The sequence below is a fragment of the Gallinula chloropus genome (genome assembly GCF_964237585.1).
Source record: "Gallinula chloropus genome assembly, chromosome: 1".
Classification (NCBI taxonomy): Eukaryota; Metazoa; Chordata; class Aves; order Gruiformes; family Rallidae; genus Gallinula; species Gallinula chloropus.
This window is the reverse complement of record NC_140085.1, coordinates 155,347,465-155,363,673: the sequence shown is the minus strand read 5'-3', so window position 1 is coordinate 155,363,673 and position 16,209 is coordinate 155,347,465. Positions and strand designations below refer to the sequence as shown.

Sequence of the window (16,209 nt, the reverse complement as noted above, 5' to 3'; positions counted from 1 at the left end):
CTCCCTTCAACAACAGTAAGAATTCAGAGAGCTGGAAGATACTGACAGGTTTCAGGAAACATGCTCCCTGCTGGAGTCTGATCATTTTGGCTCTGTGTTCCAAAGAAATGACCTGTGTTCTCCTTTCCACATACATCCACAGCCTGTGAAAACTCACTAACACTGCCTTGCGTTAGAGAACCTCTGTTTAAAAATGATTCTGCTCCTTTAGACAGAATTGTCATACTAAATAACAAATCTGAAATAATCTGAAGATGTCTGGCAAGCTACACCCCTTCACTGGAAGACTAATCAAGACCTCAGGTTTGAAAGGCATGTTCAGTCCTTCTGTAGCAGTAATAATTTTGCTATTTGCCTCAGAACTTTTCTTAAATTGAGCTAACTGTCACTCATCCTAAAAACACTATCACTCCAAAATGGTTTGGGAACAGTCGTATCTCAGGTTTATCAGGAAGAAATGGTGAATCACAGGTATCTCTCTGCTTTTTATAAACCTTGCTGTATAACTTTGAAGAAAAAAAATGTATTTTCAAAGTACAATGTACAGGGACATTGACTTTCTTATATATTTAATAGAGGGTTATAAACCCTGTCCCATCAGGCTACAGGAAGGAGTGAATTACAAAGGATAAACTGTATATTTATGATCAAAGGAAGTCAGGAAGTAGGGACCAACCACTCAGTGCCTGCTCAGAAGAAAACTCCATACTGACTATATCAGCAGTTCTAAAACCAGTCAGCTGCTTCCCAGTCAACCTGGGAAATGGCTTAGAAATTGGTGATTAAGGTTTATGAATCCTCCAATAAACTTAAATCTAAGAGGAGAACACAGCTATAACAAGGAAAATACTGTCTTCAAATGAAGAAATAACTGCAGAGGCAACAATCTTGTATGAACGTCTTCAAGCCACACAAAGCAGCAGCACAATGGTTCTGAGAGCATTGCTCCTGAGCAAAACAGAGGTGTCTCCATTCGGGGCTGAACTAAAGTACACGTGGCAGTAAACCATAAGCTTGGCAGTACTGGCAGTAATTTATGGTGTTTATAAGTTTATGCTAATTGGCAGTAAAACAAACAAGTGAAATTCCCTGTGGGGAGACTCTTTTGCCCATGACAGTGCCTCAGCTGGGACCAGGGCCCCGTTGCTCGAGGTCTGCGAGGAAGGAAGGAATTCCAACAAGAAAACCTAAAATCTATCACCATCTTTGAAATAACGATTTTCACTGGTTTCTCAATCACTGGACTAATGAGGCATGCTTTTAGTCATTTTGGCCCACATTTAGAAGATATGAGTTTTATCGCCAGGCAGTCTGAATGGTTTCCCTAATTACATTCTGCCACCTCCACACATTAACATCATTATCACTTGTCATGTTACCGCATGATAACTCCACAGGCCGCAGTCATGGATGAGGGCCTCCTTATTAGGCACTTTACATGCAAGTGCCTGAATCCAAGAGCTGCATAAGTGAAATAAGATCAGACCTATTTATCAAGGTATTTAATACTATGATGCACTTGCTAGGATAAACAGAGTATTACGACTTGATACGTGTATCAAGTGTGTATATCGTGTAGAATTACAGTCTGACCACAAATTTTGTTGAAATCATTACTGAGCCAATGCTTCCTTTGAAAGAGCTCAATTTCTCAGCTTTCAATGGGCACAATTAAATGGAGGCTCTGACTTAACTACTACATCCTCTCATTGCTTTCTATTATCCCAGATACCAACTAACTCGGAGCCAAGGCAATCAGGCTGTGGTGCTGATGCCAATCTGAATTTCTGGCCATCTATGCCTGTGCAAAAGGGCACTGGCTTCATTTATGTGGAGATGATTGTCTGAAAGGGCAGTGGAGGGAGGAAGGAGGCACACAGGGGGCTGAGAACACTCTTACAATCTCTTTCACTATGAGTTGTATCTCCTACCTTGAACAAGTAACCCATAAATATAATTTTTATTCTGTTCCTCAACTCCTAATTCAATGTTCCTCATGGACCTGGAAATCTCACAGCTGGGAAAGTGGGCAGTTGCCTAGGACAACTAATCAGTAATAATTCACCTGCTTCTTGTGCCCATGCCAGGGACCTGGAAAGACCAACTGGCTGCTAATGCTGCCCCCAAGAAAAAAGTGTGCCAGGTGAGTGTGGAGTAATGAACAAATGGAAAAGTCATTCTCTGCCATCAGTGACAGGCTCTTTTCTTCATCCAGTGGCAGCATAAAGAGCAAGTTGCATTTTAAAGTGTTTTCTTTTTGGTTGGTAAGTGTTGCTATCATTCAGCTTCCTAAACATCAAAGGTGGTTTTATAATTTCTTTTGTGTTAGGCAGCCCATGGAGAAGAACTGGAAATAACTTAATGGAAGAACGACAAACAGGTCTTTATAGTACTCTTGCTAGTCACCAGTCTTGTGTTGCTCACTCTTCTCTGGGGCCAGGAATCCACACAGTCCAGTAAACCTAGCTGTCCCTTTCCTCCACCTGACTGGAGGCAGGGCCTCTCTAGCCCTAGTCATTGTATTTGTTACTGGCAAATGGATTTGTGTGGTGCATGTGGGTTGGGAATCTCATCCTTCTTACTCACTTCTTGTAAATATGAATGAGAAGCTCCCTCCGTAAGATTGGAAGTAAGATGAGTCTTCCTATTCTGTCTTGGGAACTGCCCACTGGTGACAGGACCAGCAAACTTCCTGGAAGAACCCCTACATCTGTGTCTGTAGAGTCGAGGTAGATTTTTGTTCCAATTCTTCATGTCCTCTCCGTGGTCATCTAGATGAAACCAGAGAGTCCTTTGTGGTGTGTACCCTCTAGATCCCTTTGTTGTAGTTTTGCATGGCTGGGTTCGGTGAAGGAGGGGGGATGCAGGGATGGCTGCTGCAAGAAGCAGCCAGAAACTCTCTGCAGGACCCACAGAGCCAACACCAGCCAGCTCAAGGCCAGACCTGCTGCTGACTGAGGCCAGGCCCATCAGCAATGGTCACAGCACCTCTGGGAATCATGTTTAGGAGAAAAAAAACCACCAGCAGCTGCTCTTTGCCCCCAGAGAAGGGAGTGAGAAGGTGTAAAAAAACTGTGCGGGCACCAAGGTCAGTGAAAGGCAGGGAGGAGGCATCCCAGGTACCAGAGAGAAAGATGCTTCTGCAGCCCACGGAGAAACCCATGGTGGAGTGGATGGAGACTCACGGGAGACGCTGTGAGCCCCGCTGGAGCAAGCCCCTGCCAGTGCTTGCAGACCATGGAGAGAGAGAGAGAGCAAGAGCGATGAGTCAGAGAGAGTGATCCACACCAGAGCAGGTTTGCTGGGGGTTCTTGTGACTCCGTGGGGGACCAGGCTGGAACAGTCTGTGCCTGAGAGACACTCTGTGACTTATGACTGCACCCTATAGAAGTGACCCACACAGGGGCAGCTGGTGAAGAGCTGAAGCCCTGTGGGAAAGGACTTATGGTGGAGAAGCTTGTGGAGGACTGTCTCCCTTGGGTGGGACCCCACAGTGCTGCAGGGGAAGGGTGTGAGGAATGCCCCCTCAACAACCCCCCTCCCAGCTAAGAAGGAAAACTCTTGAGGAACTGACTGAAATCCCCTATTCCCTGATTGGGGGTGGGGGGAAGAATGGAGCAAAACCATGACTAAAGGGAAGTCTGCTAGGAAGGGAGGGGTGGGGGGAGGTGCTTTAAGATCTGGTGCCACTTCTCATTACCCAACTCTGGTGTCACTGGGTGTGCAGTGCAGGGTAATAAATTAGAATTTCTTTCCTTTATTCTGTGCTGAGTCTGTTTTGCCCGTGACGCTGATTGTGGTATGATCTCTCCCTGTCCTTATCTCGACTACTAATCCTCCCCATATATATTTTCTCCCTTGTCCAGCTGCAAAGGGGAGTGATAGAGCAGCTTTGGTGGGCATCTGGCCTCCAGCCACGGTCAAACCACCATACCCCTCTTTTGAGCAGGGGGAGCACTTATTCCTAAAAGCTGAGATACTAGTCCATATAAACAGGGAATAGGACACTTTCTGTTGCTGGACTTCCCAGGTCAGTTTCTCGAACAAGTTTTGGGATTTTTTAGACAGTCTTTCAACAGCTGAGACAGAGACCCATAGAGGGGAAGAGAGATTTTCTTTGTATTGCTGGAGTTGGCCAGCCACTCCATTCACTCTTAGTGCCTCTTGGTGTTGCCAGGCCAAATGATTTGGCATATGCTGGTGGTATGCTCTCTGTAAACCTCTACCACATGGGTCAGATACACCAGACTTCACCTGGATCTGTGGGTAACTGCACATTTTCTGGATCACTAGAAAAGCATCTGCCACAGAGCTAAACCCCCCAGGTACTAGATACCTCTCTCCATGGTGGTCCACTTGCCTGGGTGGCATAAAACATCTTCTTTGAAGGGAAACCTTTCCCCATGAGTCACCTCCAGAGCCTGGCCTTCACTAGACAGGGATCCCAGCTGCTAGGCTTCCCTATCTTCTAATTCCAGGCTACTGACTCTGTTATTCCAGCATCAGAGCAGCCAGGTGACAAGCTGCTCACCTAATCAATGACTTCTCACTCATGGCCAGGGATGGAGCAGTTATCTTTGCCTCAGTCTCTTCCTCCTGTTCTTGTGATGACACTTTTTCATCATCCTTTACTAAGCAAGTAGACTTTAATGTCCATTTCTTCTTGTGTATGGGGGCAGTTGATACCAGTATGGTTTGGTTCTCTGGCTCAGATGCAGTGCTTACTGAGTACCCACAGTGCCAGTTTGCCGGGGTTGGAGTAGCTGCAGTGCCTGTCACAGGGGTTACCTCCGGGTGGCATTCTTAAATAGTTGTTTAACCTGAAACAAGACCCGAACCACACTGAGGAGACCTAGCAATAGAAACATGCTGGTCCAAGCATCCCAAGGGTATTCAACATTCTCAAGAGCTGTTGTAATTAGCCTGAAGAAGAAGGGAAAGGTGAAGGAAGGTGTCTCCCCCCACAGGAAAAGTTAAAAGTATAATTATTAGTAATTTATGATAGATGGTTCCCCAAGCACAGACATGAAGCTGTCTCTTTGACACTGCTGAATACAGATTCAGCCACCGCTGAATACAAATACAGAACTTGTCTGACTATCAATGATTTTAAAATACCATAAGCCAGTACTACACTGAACAGCAAAGCAATAACCTTAATTCAACATCCAGAAGTGACAAACTACACACAGGGACTGGTAACCCGTATATACAAGCATGTAAGGTGTTACATAACACAACCCTGAGAACAACTCTGTGGACAAATAAAACAACTTTGTGCCCAGTGGTAATTAAACTGACATAATAAATGCTCATAAAAAATATGTTTTAGCACGCTGATGTTAAATCTGTTGTTATCTCAACCCCTCAAGCCCCATGTTGGACACCTAAAAGGACTGTCATGGTATAACCCCAGCCAGCAGCTAGGCACCACACAGCTGCTCACTCATTCTCCCAGCAAGGAGATGGGGAGGAGAATGAAATAACAACCTCATGGGTTGAGTTTAATAGGATAACAAAGGAAGAATATAATAGTAATAACAGTAATACAAGTGATGCACAAATGCTACTGCTCATCACATGCAGGAAAAAAAAACCCACCCTGATGCCCGTTCTATTTCCAAGCAGGGATCTCACCTCCCAGCTAGCTTCCCCACTTATATGTGGAGCATGGCACTGTATGGCAGGGAATATCCCTCTGGCCAGTCTAGCTGTCCTGGTCGTGCTCTCCCAGCTCCTTTTGCACCTGGTAGGGCGTGAGAAGCTGAAAAGTCCTTGTCTTAGTGTAGGCACTATAACAACTGAAAACATCAACGTGTTATCAACATGATTCTAAATCCAAAACACTGTAGTGTCTACTAAAAGAAAATCTCAGTTGAAACCAGGCCACTGTTGCTGCATACTCAGGAGGGAGGGAGGTGGAAGGGGCATGATCTACTCCAGGACCTGCACGGGGGCATGGAGGGAAGTAGGGCATCCTTCCAGAATGCAAGTCTCTCACCGAGACCACTGCACTACTGTATAAAAATGTGTGTCATATGTAGTTTCTCTTTAAGAATGCATGTCAGCCCCCTGCAGCCAAATTCATTATACAGGTGTCCCCATAAACAAATGGACTTGTAGGTCTGAATGCCTGCTTTTTCTAGCAGTAACTAATTGGGGATCACATTTAGGCTGACTTCAGCTTTTATTCCGACTAATGTAAGCATCCCTCCACCCTTTCCAGCTGTTTGGCTTTCATGTGTCCACCACACCTCTCCCTACTCGGGCACTATGAATTCTAATCCTATCAACAGGTACCCTACCTCTAGGCAACATGAAATCTCTCATGGAAAACGTGCTTAATGGATTGTAGCAAAATCCAGATTTAAAGCATACTTCCTTAACCTTCATTCCTTCCTTCTGAACAATGGACCTAATGCCACCCCAATCTTCTAGTCTAAGTCAACCTTTGCAATTCAAACCTGTTGCACACTCAAAGATCTTTCCCCCATCATAAAATAACTCCTACAAGAACCAATGAAGCTCCTGTATTTGGTAGATAAAGTTTCAATTTATGGGTAAACAAAGGGACTATTTTGATTCTTGTACAAGCCTTTTATTAAAACATTACCTGTAAGTGAATTGAGGAAGTTGACTTGGGCCCCACAGTGATGTTTCTTTTAACAAACATTAAGTTCCCTTATAATCTAATCATGGCAGACATATAACATCTTTTATTCTAATTATCAACTTTAAAAAAGGCTCTCAGTTGTAGGCATGCTAAGACTATTTAAATTCTGGGTCACATATTATAAAGGGAAAGGCCTTATTATAAAAGTTGGAAATGCTGAGACCTACAGCCCTGTTGCTGTTTTACAGCCCATGAAATGAGATGCTTTTGCTGGGTCATCGTGCCATTGAATAGCACTCCCTTCTACTGTAGAGCAGTGAGATTTATACAGATGTAGTTTTTGTATCTCTACTCTGAAGCACTCCTTGCCACTGCAATGTCAGTATTTGCCTCCAAATTACAACATGTGTGTTTGTCTCCTACACATAAAGTGGGCATTAGTATGGTAGCCTTTGTCAAGTACTCTCTGCAGGTACAAGATATAATTAGTGTCATTTAATAGGGTACTGGCCCTAGAAAATGACAGATGGGTTGATGATACAGCATCGAATAACATCTTATCCTTTCAGAACGATCTTTCATGGCATGAAACTTCTTTCCCTTAGTTTGTAGAATATTTTTTCAACTTTTAGGTATCTTTCCTTCTGAACTTCCTTTTGAGAATATCTGAAGCAATATGTAGCCCTGTAAATGAAGAAGAAAACCTTCTCTAGGATTACATGAAGAGTGAAATCAGTAACGTAGCTGCAAGTGTACATCTGTAGATGATTACAGATGATTGCACCCATGAGGCATGAGGAATGATTACTAGCCAGATGTTACAAAAATCTGAATGCAAAAGGATCTGTACTCTGTGAGAAGTACAGGTAAGGAAAAAACCAGCCCAAGATCCAGCAGCAGGGGGTTGTGGCACATTTGGGTGTCTCTGTAGCACCCACTCCAGCAACACCCCCAGAGATGCTCTACCAACATCCTTAGTGTGGCCTTGATGGCAATTACTGCCACGTTATTGATGAAAGGTAGGTGCACACTCAGATGAACAGTGACACAGAAGGCAGAAGTTCTTGTCATAGTTCTCCAGTTGCCAAGTCTTGCATGCTGTTATTAATTCAACAATTATATTCATGCTTTTTAGATATATCAGATGAAAACACTTATGCAAATACAATCACATGCCTAATGAGTTGTACAATTACTGGGGTTTATTTACAAAACAAAGGTCATTTTTCTCAATAGTTAGCACAGTATTCTTCACACGCTTTGTGCTACTGTCATCCCATCAGCTATACCCTATGGATTAAACACAGCTAGGAAAAACAGAGAGAGGGGAATAAAATCAGAAGGAAGAAACAGGCCAACTGTGAATGTACCTGATGCTCTCAGTAGGAGACAAGGCTGAAGGCTGTTCTAGTACGAAGGAAACATCAACCTTTTTATAGGAGCCTGAATTAAAACCAGCTAAGAAGTCTGAGAAACAGAAGTGCTTGACAGTGCCATACAGGTATAGTCAATAGTACGGAGCTTTGCCACCCACATCCACAGAGTCAGCCAAGCCTCTCATTCATATCCTTTCTCTTACTCCCACTCAGCCCCACAGGTAGTATTCAAAAAATCTTTCAAGCATCCTGACGGATAAAAGACTTCATTTAATATGAAGGCTCCCACTGTATAAGAACAATACCTATTTAAGAAGTCAAGTTCCATGTCAAACTGTTGGAAAGAGTAGTCAGGTTTCTAGTCAGTTCACGAACAGCTTGCTAGAAGAAAGCAGTAACTTCTTGTAGCCTCCCATCAGCTGAAAGCTGAACTTCACAAAGAAAGTGATTTGGGGTACTGAGACCTTAGTTCATGGGTTCTCTACTTAACATTTCACAAACTGTTCTAAGATAGACCCCTATAACTGTTGCTTAGAACTCTCTTAGAGGTATAGCCAGGCACTACTACCCAGGCTGTTATTAATTTCATCTTCATTAGAGGTTATGCTCATAAAGTAGGCAAAACTGATTCATGTTAAATTTCATTCTACACCCAATCTAGAAAAGGTATGTTGAATAACAGAGTTGTTAGCTGTGGAGAGAAGTTGACAGGGCCCACGTCCAAAAAATTACTTTCAACAACATCAGATGAAAGTATTATTTTATTAGTGCATATTGAAAGGATGCAGGAACTGGAGAACCTATGGCATATATCTTATTGTATTATTGCTGTACAAATGCAGAATGAAGAAGGTTTTTGTGAAGAGAAGCACTTGATGGTCTACATCTTGATTTTAAAAGGCTTTTAACACTGTCTCACCATGACAACATACAGAAATATGGCTGCGTGAAGCTACTCTGTGATGGGTAGTGATGGCCATTCGTTAAGTGTCCTTATGAGCAGCTGTTAATGTAACATTCTCAGAAAGGAAGACTGAGAAACAAGGTTCCAACAGAGTCTGATCTTTGTCTGGTTCTATTTATTATTTTGCTCCTGACCAGGTTAATAGAAAATAAATTATACTCATCAAATTTCAGACAAAAGTAAACTAAGAGGCACTGCAAGTACTCAGGAGAAAAGAATTAAAATTCCAGAAATAGTCTGAAAAAAAGTTATGCTATTCAAAGGAGACAAAGGCAAGGGTATACATTTAAAGAGAAGTAATCAAGTAAACAAATAAAGGATGGGAAACAGTGATGGCAGTTTTTTCAAAAGGACACAAGGGCTGCAACAAATCAGACAAACACATGAATCACCCACAACATGCTGTTCTGAAAATGGAAAACATCTCACTAGGATGTAGAAACTCTAATAAAGCTTAAAAACACATAAAGTAATGGCTCTACTGGGGTACTCTGCCAGTACTGCACTTCAACAAAGAGGTGAATCAGATGGAGAAAAATCTACAGGACATTAAGAATAATTTAAGGTAGAAAATATAAGTCTTATAGCAAAAGAATGTAACATTTGGAGGTATATGGCCCAGCAGGGCCATAGAGGGTAGAAGAAGTATAATAATAATCCTGAAAGATTCAGAAAAGCTTTTTTTAAAAAAGTTTTCTCTATGTTAATAGTGAATAAGGTAAGTAACTACAATCTTGAATTGCAAAAAAGAGAGATTGAGGTTGTAATTTAGGAAAATCTTCCTGAGCATACAGACAATGAAGCAGTGCAACAGATTTCCCAGAAAGATTGTTAAGTCTTCACATTGGAAGGGGATGGCCTAGATTACCTTGACAAGATGACTTCAAGTCATATTTTTCAGTAGCCTATAACTATATGCTTCCTTAAACAAAGCTTGCATATGTATACTTGCATAGAGGTATATATAAAGCAGATAAACAGAACCCACCTCAACACTAAAAAATGAAAACATAGGAAATAAATATATTTCCAAGCACCAAACTTACATCATCGTCTTTCCAATCTGCATCCCTTTAAAGGCAAAGCCATTTATAAAAGTAGGAGCAGGGTATGATCAAAATCAAGGGACTTTCCAAATATGAAACTACCTACTTGGCATAGCCCTCACTGTATAAAAAACCCTCTATTTTTTAACTGATTAGGACAGTTTGGTCTTCACCCAATAACAAAACTGTAAAATCCTCTCGCTTTTTCTTTAAGGAGAAAAAAATAACATAAATCATCAAATTCAAATATGCATAGCTTGTATTTATATTCTGCAAATTAAATGGTACTAATTAGACAGTAGCTGCCAAACTGCTATGCTCTTGTGATTTTTGTAATGATAGATTTCAGGAACCAATAGGACAGGCTGAATAATAATATCTGCAAGTAAAATATCAATGAATGTATACAATAAAACAGTATAATTACACAGAAAAGATCTACTGCATTACTTACCTGTTAACTACATACAAAGGTGAATGACAAAATAGAGATTTTAAAATATCGATAAACCTGATGATTGTAACTGTTTATAACATTCCCAATTTGAGGAAGCTTATTTAACATCTTGTGACAAAGTTGCTGTATCTTACCCAGCATTTTGATGTTTATTAATCAGCTTTCAATTGATATTCAACTTAACTTCTGGCTGCTGTACCAAGAGGTTTTATGTCCTGGTTAACTATCTTTAAACAAAACCAGCGTACCAACGAGCAGCCTCCTAAGTCCAGTAGCAATATTTGATCTTTCAGATGCAAGACTCTGAGTAACATTTTAATAAAGTATAGGACAGCAACTTGGGAGTTGTGAGTTGGAGCCCTGTTATTTCAACCAGCTTTACAGGCACCCTCAGATAAAACTCCTTCACCTGTCTTTGCCAATCTGCCCCCATCATTAAAAGCATACTGGCCTCCTTTATTAAGCACTCTGAGCCTCGTTCAAATCATCTACCCACTTATGCTTGTCTAAGGCATTGCAGCTACTTTTCCCCGGCGACCAGGTAGGCAGCTAGAATAACAGCCTTCAATGCCACAAATAATTTCACATGTCAAGATAAGAAGGGTGATTTCAATCTGAGGCATAACTCTGGTGACACACCTATCCCACGCTCCCCTGCCAAACCATCTCCAACTAGAGAACTTGGCATGTGAATGTTTTTAGCTTCTAGTGTGAACTCAGCTCGTGTTCACCCAGGCATGGCAGCATGCCACTAACTTAGGAATCTGAAGGTTGTCGGAGAGATCAGCCAGGGTTATCCTTTAAGGTAAAGGAAAAGTGGATATGAAAGCTAGGTACTATCAATAGTGCTATTCAGCTAGCAGTATTGGCACAACTGGTACACTCTCGACTCCCAGAGGTCCCAGAACGGAGTTTGGCTGAAATCAGTGTTTTTCACAAGAAAAAAAGAAACGACACAAATAGCTGGTTTTGTTCAGAAATTATTTGGTATCGTGGATTACTTGTTGTAACAGGATTCCAAGACTATTTCTTGTAACTCTCTGGCTAATGGTGTATATGCAGAACCATGGGAACTAAATGAAGTGATTTCAGCTGCAAAGGCTTTCAATATTCAAAAAAACTTTTTGGATTGTAGTCATTCAGTCATTAAACCTTTTTATTATCTTCAAGTTCAGCTGGGGCCAGGGTAACAGTCTGGAGCTCAAGCCAGGAAAAATGGAAAAAGAAAAAAAATGCAGCTTATCAGAGTTAGAGAGATGCATCATAAAGACCTGGGCCTGCAGGTATGCTTTATCATTTGAAGGGACTTCCCTACCTGTGCTGAAATGAAAATGTACAGCTGCAGGCTCCCGTTGGACCTTTGTCTGTTAAATAAATGTGAGATAACCACAATGTTCTGTCAGGGTAGCTGCCTATTTTCCATTTGGATGTGGGTCTTGCCACAACTGCCCATGGTCTTGCCACCTTTCCTGAATTACTGTTCTCTGCTCCTTTTCCTACGGGGATGGCAGGAGACATTGCAGCCAGCAGAGAATGTATTCTCCTGGTGACCCCACAGCGGTTTTCACTGAACACAAATAGCACCTGTATTGTAAAATCTGCCTGACTCTCAATCACTTTTCTGGGTGATGGTCTAACTCACACAGTTTGGATTGAGATTTCCACAGATACACATTGTCTATTTTTCTCTCCCCCTTCTCGTTAGTACCAAGATGATTATCCAAGTAATTCCGGGTGGGTTTGGTTGGTCTTTTGGTTGTTTTTTCATTTTTGCATGGGAATTACTACTAAAATTAGACAAATAGGCTAAATTATATACTCTAAAATGAAAAATAAAACACAGAAATTAGTCATCACATTTGCATACTGGTGATAATCAACGGTTGACTCTTCTTAAATAAAGACATTGTTTTAAAGTTATTTAAATCCTGGGATCCCAGGCGGTGTAAAAATAGATGATAACTTCATCATTGCAAAGCAAATAGCACAGCTTCTCCTTCTGGCATGTGCTCTACTTGAACAGAATACTGATTGCACTCAATATCTTTTTAGCACAGATATAAGCTATCTATTCTATTCATTTCATAAACATTTTCAAATGGATACTGAAATGGATGTTACCAGTAGGACAGACCTATCTCATTAAAGCCACTGTAGCCCAGCTCTTGCCTGCTTAGTCCCAGATCTTCAAGGTCCATGCATTTAAATCCAGGTGGGCACTGGTAACCTTCTTCTAGTTCTCTGGAACAATGGGTGTCTGGGATAGCTAAATTATTCCAGGTTACATTTCTGTGAAAAAGACAAAATGAAGGTGTTACATAAACTCAACCTATAGCAAAAATAAATACTTGAAAGCAAGAGGACTAAAGTGAAAAGTACATCAGCTATTATTTTTTCCATCTGATGTTCTTTGGTATACATTATTTTCATTACATAAGCACTTCCTGTAAAGGGCAAGCTAACTGTCTCCTAAGGCTTCAGTCTCATGAAATCACAGTACAAATACTAACAGCAGAAGTTTCATGCTAATGCCTATAGCCCCCATCAAAAATGGAGACTCTCCAAGACACCACACAGAGGAGTGAACATACAGCTGCACCCACTGCTCTTTATTGAAGTTTGTACTCTTCCTGCTTCAGGCTTCTTTCCAAATCCTGAGAGTGTGTTCAACTGCCGTGAATACTGTGACTTTGACTTCCACAGACATTACCTGAGCTAGCTTTGACACTCTTTAAAAGGATCACTGTGAATGACCTGTAAGCCACCTGTAATATATATTCGGGCCAGGTTTCCACCACAGCCAGCTACAGCCACAGCCACAGCGTCCAATCATTACATGGTTAGTGCAATTCGTATGCAGGTAATTCTGTGAGTGAAGCATCTGATTCACTTTTAGGTCAGTCCAGTAACGATTAGGTAGAACTGGAGAAGAAGCCACTGAACTGGTTTGAACTGGTTCAGACTGATTTATATTGGTAAATTAAATACTGAAAAATGGAAAGATCATGAGCCAAAGGGCAGTGCTCCAACACAGCGTGTTGGCCATTTTTTTCACTGTTGCCAGAGGCTGAGCATCTTCCCAGCTCCTCTGGCACCTGGGGCTGAGCTGCTGAAGAGGCTTCTATCACGCCACACCGCAACAGGAATTCAGGTAGGTCCAGTGATAAGGGACACAGAAGCTAATAGGGGAGGGAGGACAAGTCTGTAGTGCCCTGTCCTGTTAAATATGTGCCTGTGGCATGTACATGTAAAGACAGGTACCCAAGTACTCCCAAACTTCAGTAAGGGGAAGCTCAGGCTGTTGATTTCCCCATATCATTTACAGCACTCAGTTAATAATCACAATGCAGAGTCTTTTGCCAATACCAAACACGGGTCATCCCATTACTCAAGAAGTAGTTTATTTCAGAGGTAACATCAGCAAACTCTCCCCCTCCATCCCGAGCAGGTGCCTGTTAGGGTCCTACACGCAACACGGCTCAGTATGTCAGCGCAGAAGTGAGGGTACATGTTACTCATGCTGTGAGTCAGCGGGGCAAACCACAGAGAAGAAAGGTTATAACATGACATAGCTCCAACAGGCTGAGCAGGCACACAGCTAAGCAACAGCTGATTTTCTTCTTGCTTGTATTCTCTCAACCAGCAAATGAAAGTCCTGATTTTTGGTTCAGTCCTCGGGCAATTTCAAATCAGACTTGAAAAGCTAATCACGGCGAGTTCTGGACTGAGAAAAAAACAGTTGATAGCATTCTTCCATTCATGTTCAGGTTGATTCTGACTTCCTGGTCACAGCACCGACTTTTGATATAGGAACACCCAAACCAAACTGCTGAAAGTTACAAAGAAAATCTTGCAATATTCACCCTGTTATCCTGAGGCTTCAGATCAGTGCCTTAAAATTCATCATTTTAATTAATCTTGCTTGTCCAGAGAAAAGGTGAAACTTTTCAGCCTGCCCTTTAGTGTAATTAGTATCTTATTGTTCTTCTCAAAGTCCTCTTCTTTTCGTCTAAGTCACCGATGCATTTTGACAACTAAATTGGGTGAACAGAAGCTTTAATTGCTTTATTTTTCTTTCTTCTATGCACTACATTCAGTAGCAATAGATTAGTCTAAATCTGTCAGTGTGAAACCAAAGCTTCCTACACAGTTTTTCCTAGGCAATTATAAATGCAGAGAAGTAACTGCAGATGCACCCATCATGTCGTCATTTCTCCATGATACCAGAGAGCTTTACATATCTGCATGGATGCTCACAGAGGTATCAACACCCTGATATTTAGCTATGTGTGTAACTAGACAGACAGATACACAAGCACAGGTGTACTCACTGCGCTTTTTATAAACAGGCTCAGCTCATCTCCCTCAAGGATTTAAAAAATCATCCAGGCATCTTAATTCCTTTATACTAGAATATGTTAAATCACACCCAGTTGTATGCTTTCAGTACCTTAGATTTATAATACTGCCATCTAAAAGCAATTATAATATATAGGATCATTATGAGGCAACATTTTATGAATATTTTCAGAAATGAAAATTAATTCATTGGCTCAAGCAGATTCAGAACCCTAGCTACTGGTAGCTAATGAATTTTACATTATGGTTTGCATTAGAATATCCCTCAGATCCAAGAGGCTAGCAGCGTGAAGGCATATTATTAAAAGCATTGCTAGCTCAATCACTACAATGCAAAGCACTCACTTCAAGTGCTTCATTTATACCTAGGTCATTTTTGTATTACATCAAACCTCCTTGTGAAGAAGAAAAGCTGCCACCACGCACTGAGTTTGATTTAGGCTGAAAGGGAACAATCTCTGCTTATAGTGCCTGTGTCTGTACAGATACAGGCTTGCTTTGGACCAACGTCACTAAGCAATCTGCGTTCTGGCTCAAGACAGTAAGTAAGCAGAGACTAGTCTACATGGCCTAGACAATATAAGATAGTTAGTCTAGAAGCGTCTAGAATATCACCTGATGATTTCAATAAGAGATTGTTTTATTCCTTGCTAGGAAGGAACATCATCAACATCAACTAAGTACCAAGATGCTGATTCAGCACATAACTTATTTTAAGCATCTCAAAAGTTTGATGAGGCAATGTGCCTAGGTATCTTGCTGAATAGGGTGCTTTCATAAAATTATGAATTCTTGCAACATCATCACAGAAATAATTAACCACTATCAACAAACTGAGTATTTCTATGCAGAGTATTCAATGTGTACGGAGCACAGCATCAACCTAGCAAGCAAGCTGAGAAATTAATTCTGCACAGGACTGCAAAGGTTGCAGAAGGTGATGACTGACCCCACATCACTTGATAAGAATCCTTCAATAATGACTGCCGCAAAAGACATAGGAGTGCTACTCTGACATGTTTTAACTGCCTGAAGAACATTTTGACTACATATATGTATACATATGTACACCACAAAAAGAAACAGAATTGGTGTCTTGGTAGTACATGTGCCTGTTTTCCATGGCTTCTGTAGCAAAACTAGTCTTTCAACCACTATGTGCTCATGTGTCGTGGTTCTAGTCCAATCAGCACCTAAGCACCACACAGACACTTGCTTACTTCGTCCCTCCAGCAGGATGGGGAATTGAACTGGATGGTAAAAGTAAGAATTGAGGTTGGAGATAAGAATAATTTACTTTTTTTAAAAAATCACAGAATCACAGAATCATAGGGGTTGGAAGGGACCTCCAGAGATCATCGGGTCCAACCCCCCTGCCAAAGCAGGTTCCCTAG

The 16,209-nt window shown here is 41.5% G+C and overlaps 1 protein-coding gene across 2 annotated transcripts in view; it reads right to left on the bottom strand.

The window, feature by feature from the left end:
- Window positions 1–16,209, bottom strand: part of NALCN (sodium leak channel, non-selective) — a gene marked incomplete at both ends in the record, with an annotated part of 232,005 nt that overhangs the window by 172,930 nt on the left and 42,866 nt on the right. For both annotated transcript variants that reach the window (XM_084271507.1, XM_084271508.1), the window contains one exon: window positions 12,591–12,745. In XM_084271507.1, the coding sequence (XP_084127633.1) occupies window positions 12,591–12,745 (155 nt within the window). The remainder of the gene's footprint in view (window positions 1–12,590; window positions 12,746–16,209) is intronic.